The following is a 5416-nucleotide window of genomic DNA, read 5'->3' on the forward strand; positions in this document are numbered from 1 at the left end:
GCAGCCGCCTCAGCGGCGCCGCCGGGCCCGGGCGGCGAGGGCGGGCGGGCCGAGGGGGGGGCGGCGGCGAGGGGCTGATGTCACGGGGCTGGCGCCGCGCAGTCCCGGCCGGCCCCGGGCTGAGGGAGGGGAGGAGCGGGGCCGGGCAGCGCCGGGGCCCCCCCCGGGGGGGGGATGCAAAGGGGGACGGGTGAGGGGTGAGGGATGGGGGGGGGGGGGGGGAGAAAGGCCGCAGGGCCCCCCACGGCGGGGCTGCTTGGGAAGGGGGGAGCCGCGCGGGTAATTAGTGGGGATGTTAATTGGCTTCGCGGGGTTGTTGGCGCCCGCGCGGCGTTTTTTGGGGCGAGTTCTGTCAGTTTTGGTCGTGCGCGGCCGCCCCGCCGGAGCCGGCTCTCCCTGAGGCGCTGCTCAGTGTTAAGTACGGGGATGGAAAACGCGAAGGAGCTCGGCTTAAAAACCTGAGACGAACCCCGCAATTAAACAAAAACAACTCGTTTATTGCTTTATTTCTTTTTTTTTTTTCCACTGATGTCCCCCTGGCTGCTACCGCCGGCGGCAGCTCCCTCACGGCCGCCCGGCGCTAACAGTCCCAACGGCCGCGCGCAGCCCCGTGCGCTCAGCCCGCCCGCCCGCCGCGCACTATTTACTCCCTCAGCTGAGCGCCCGGGCCCCGCCCCCCCGGCGCCGCCATTGGCTGGGCACGCGGAAGCCCGCGCGGCCCCCACCCCTTCGTGGCCGCGCCCCGAGTGGGCGGGCTCTCGGGATGATTGACGGGTGCTCGCTGGCCAATGGCAGCGCGCGCGGGCCGGGCGCGGCGGCGCGGCGCCTATAAAAGGGGGGGCCGCGCGGCCCCGCGCCTCAGAGCGAGGTGCGGCGGCGCGCTGAGGGAGGCAGGCAGGGCGCTCCGCTGGGCTCCCCACCGCGCGTGCAAACAGCTCGCTCCGCTCCGTGCCCTTCCTTCCTTTCCCCTCACCGCCTTTCAGCGATGAAAGCCTTCAGCCCCGTGAGGTCCGTGCGGAAAAACAGCCTCTCGGAGCACAACCTGGGCATCTCCCGCAGCAAAACCCCGGTGGACGACCCCATGAGCTTGCTGTACAACATGAACGACTGCTACTCCAAGCTGAAGGAGCTGGTGCCCAGCATCCCGCAGAACAAGAAGGTCAGCAAGATGGAAATCCTGCAGCACGTCATCGACTACATCCTGGACCTGCAGATCGCCTTGGACTCGCACCCCAGCATCGTCAGCCTGCACCACCAGCGGCCGGGACAGAGCCCGGCCTCCAGGACCCCGCTGACCACCCTCAACACAGACATCAGCATCCTCTCCCTACAGGTAAGGCTCTTCCCTCGGTGTTCCCGGGGGTGGTGCAGCCGGGATCCCCCCTCTGAAGGCTGCCCGTGCTGCCCAGCAGGCTAACGGCGGGGTCTGGTCTCTGCTCTCTCCCTGCAGGCAGCCGAGTTCCCCTCAGAACTCATGTCAAGTGACAGCAAAGCACTTTGTGGCTGAATCCGACGGTGAGTAGAACACACCTTCTATTTTGCTTAAAATAAAAAGTTCAGATGAAAGTGGTTGGGCTTTGAATGGGATTCCCCCCCATCCCCCCCCCCCCCCCCGATGACTGTCACATGCAAAACAAATCGCTCCTAAAAGTTTGCTTAGAGTTGACTTACTATTGCTAATAATCCTCTTGTTATTGCCAATAATCCTAATCCGGCTGTAAAAAAAAAAAAAAAACCACTAGCCTCCCAACTGAGTCTTGCAGTCCAAAGTGTGTCTTGCTGCTAGGGTTCATTAAGCAGCACAGGCTGTCTGCTCTGCTACTGCTTAAAGCGAATTCCCTGGTTATCTCTTCTTGAAGTCTTAACTTCCTGGGCCAAAGTGACTGATTAAGTTGGGAATCTTGGCACAATTCCGTGAATTCTGTGATGTGGGATCGTCTGCACTATCAGTTAAATAAGTGACTGCTTTTAATCAAATAATTGCTCTAAGAGGCAGACTGGCGCCTCTGAGCATTGCGTTTGCAGAGATCTAAATAGAGATTGGGCTGAGAATCCTCTTTCTACCCTTTCCCTTGAGTGTATGTTATTTTAATGTTCAATTTGCGCTCTTGAGAGCGAGTGTGTGAGCGTGTATGTGTTGCATCTGGACGCCAGGGTTTGCCCAATCTTTGAGTGTTTGGTTAAATGTTCAAACTGTGGCTTCCTCTCTGGCGCCAGTCTGTCCGGATCTCTGCCCTGTTAGCATTCTCCTAAATATGCCTCTTTTCAATCTCTTGCAGGTGTTCCACTGATGAGTTTTTTTTTTTTTTTTTGCACAAGAAAATGTCTACAAGATTTTTTTTGAGGTGCTGAATTTATTTTTCAGCTGTATCTGGAGGGGGGAAATCCACGTTAACTAAAAGGACCTTTAAAAATGATTAAAGAAGAAAAACCAAGATTGATCTTTATCCCCACCCCATTCTTCAACTTGGACTGAACCTAGTTATTTATGAAGAGACTCTTAAATACCCTTTCCCTAGTTGGAAGGCTTCCTTTATATACTATTCCCAACGTGGGGAGCGAAACAAAATCTCACAAGGAGTTGCCCATTTTAAAGCAGACTTTGCCTTTTTTTCCAAAGGTGGAGCGTGAGTACCAGAAGGATCCAGTGTTCAGTTTTTTAGGAGCGTCTGTAGTCAGAAATTACCTTTCTGACACAAACCTAGGACTGAATGCTGTGTATATATTTATATATAAATATATATATATGAGTGAAACCTTGTGAACTCTTTAATTAGAGTTTTCTTGTATAGTGGCAGAAATGTAAATTTCTGCAAAAAGTGTAATGATGTACTTAATCATGCTAAACTTTTTATAAAAGTTTAGTTGTAAACTTAACCCCTTTTTATACAAAATAAATCAAGTGTGTTTATTGAACTGATTGCTGGCTATTCTTTGGGGACCAACTGTTGGCTGGCTATGATTTGTGGTGTTTGTTTTTTTAAAAATACTTAAACATTCTGTTACAGTTTTACCGAGTAAAAGTTCAAATATGTAGAGAATACAAAGAATAAAATTACCTGAAGTGAATAATAATTCTTGTAACTCGGAAAGTCTTATTTGAATGTATATGACAAACTTCTAAGTGATCTGTCTGTAAACAGTGTGAAAGGAGCTGGTAAAGTAATTTATTAAGGAGGGGATGCTATTGACAAAGTGTTTGGAAACATGCACAAAAGCGGTTAATCCTGAGACATTCCCAGGGAATGTAACTTTTTTTTCCCACCCCTACAGATGATTTAGTGCTCAGTAGTGATGCCCCGGATCTGTTAATTTGTGTTCAGAATAATCGCTCCGAATGAGGGGTTGTGGGTGGTTATTAGTCCCCCAACTATTAAATTTCTCTAAAAAGGCTTTGAATGTGCGAGCTGGTGATGCGTTAACATGGGATCTAAAATGATGAAGTGACTGTTGCCTTTCCACACTGGAATTTTCATGCTTCCATGCAGTATTTCAATGAAATGGGGTTTCTAATCAGTTGCAGCAGCAGCTCTGTATGACTAAGATACTGAGAATTGAGCTTAAATCACTGTTGTGTTACTGATTAAACTTTGGCTGCTCCTAAAGGAACTCTTTCTCCATAAGAATTAAATTAAGTTTGAAATGGGACTCGAAATTCTTGAAAGCCAGTAACAGCTTTTCTTTTCTCTTTTGCCTTCAGACACGGTGCAATCCGCCCTACTTATTGCAGGGCATTAGCCTACCCTCCGAGCCCACTCTAACGAGCATTGTTCATTGCACCTCTTTAGCTGTCATAAGACGGGATGTGGGAACGGTGCCTTATCAGATGATGTTCTAATTTAAGCTCAGTTAGAAACCCACCTCAGACAGGAACTAAATTTCGAGTCCTACAAATGAATTAAAAGAGGATCACAATGCGAGGGAAACTTCACCGGTGCTTTGGGGTAAGTAGTGCTCCCTGGAGGCCTCACTCACGCTTCTGAGCGTGTTTAGGATTTCGGGGCTGTGGCAGGAGCCTCACCTGGGGCCAGCAGCACTTTCAGCAGCGGGCAGGTGGGCGGGTGGTGCGCGGGGGCAGCGGCAGCAGCTGCCTTCCCTTGCCCTTGACACCAAACCCATTGGCGCAGGCTGGGAGAAAGCCAGCGCTGAGCTCTTAATGCAGCCGCGCACCTCTGCCAGGATCAACGCCATCAGGAGACAGCAGGGTTCTGCCGGGAGGGGGGAAGGCCGGGGATGATCTTCTCACAAGGCGTCCAGCAGCGATTAAGGAAATCTCTCCCCGTGGCACACACTCGCTGTGCCTCCTGTGGCCGAGCCCCGCTACTGTCTGAGCGCTGGGTTTGTCCCAGCTCGGTGCGATGAACGTTTAACCCTGACAGCCCGCTAGTAACAGATTTCATCACTGCACATCGCAGTTCCTGAAATACTCCTTTTTGTGGGGATTTTACTGACGTGAACAGCAGCTGATTCGGGGGGTCAGGCAGCGCTCAGGGCTTAGTCCTTTCAAAACAGTAACAATCTCCACATAATCACCACCCCATTTCTCCCTCAGAGCTAATTTTTCACCCTGTTGTTCGTTTTAGGGTGAGACCACACTGGATGTCACATTAATTTCATCAGCTAAACCAGGGGTTTAAAGAGCTGCAACAGGCAGATCAACCCCTCCAGAAACTGAGGCGTTGCAACTTCAGTATTTTTAAGCTCGGGGATGATGAATATGCGCGTAGAATGAAACAAATTTCCTCGTCATGCATAGCCAAAAGAGAAATTCACAATTTATGAGGTGTGGGGAAATGAGCAGGAAGAAAAAAACACAAACATGTTTTTAAAACTGTAAATTAAGAAAAGAAAAAAATGTTTCCTCTTTCACAATTAACTAATTCATCATCTCCACACCGCATTCCTCTGCTCCGAAGTAGGAGCTTACCCTGCCTGCTCTAACTTCGGGGATTCGCTCTTTGGGTTTGTTCTTAAGACTTTGCAGTGCAAAAACAAACAGCAAGGTCAAAGCTTAGTGCGCAGGAATTTATGTTAAGGCTTCAAAGTTTCCTTACAGATTTGGGCTTTATGCTCTATCATTGCCAATGTACCCCCAGAAGACAGTAGGAAACTCTCTGAACTTGTCACCGCTTTCTCTGGCCCCGTTTCTGGAAGCCAGTTGTTGCCAGCAGCCCCGTTAACTCTCAGCCGAACACAGACGAGGAGACCCACACCCAGCTACGCGCTGGTGGGCAACGGTTGGCAGCGATCACATTTACACACTGTAAACGGCGAGTGGGCCACGCACGAAAGTTACCAACACACCTACAGATGTAAATGAAACATCCCCATTTGGGAAAAAAATAAATAAAAAGATTTAAGGAGGCTGAGGGTGGTTCTTCTCTTGCCAGTCTTTCACACCTGGCCCCTTCCCAAC

At 50.6% G+C, this 5416-nt stretch overlaps 1 protein-coding gene across 1 annotated transcript; it reads left to right on the forward strand.

Annotated features, from left to right (window-relative positions):
- The first annotated feature begins 839 nt into the window (after positions 1-839).
- ID2 (inhibitor of DNA binding 2) lies at positions 840-2916 on the forward strand. Its single transcript, XM_068678540.1, has 3 exons — positions 840-1333; positions 1451-1515; positions 2280-2916. The coding sequence occupies exons 1-2, from the start codon at positions 986-988 to the stop codon at positions 1505-1507; spliced, it is 405 nt and encodes a 134-aa protein (XP_068534641.1). The 5' UTR covers positions 840-985; the 3' UTR covers positions 1508-1515; positions 2280-2916.
- Positions 2917-5416: the final 2500 nt, after the last annotated feature.

Source organism: Anas acuta, chromosome 3, assembly GCF_963932015.1.
Source record: "Anas acuta chromosome 3, bAnaAcu1.1, whole genome shotgun sequence".
NCBI lineage: Eukaryota > Metazoa > Chordata > Aves > Anseriformes > Anatidae > Anas > Anas acuta.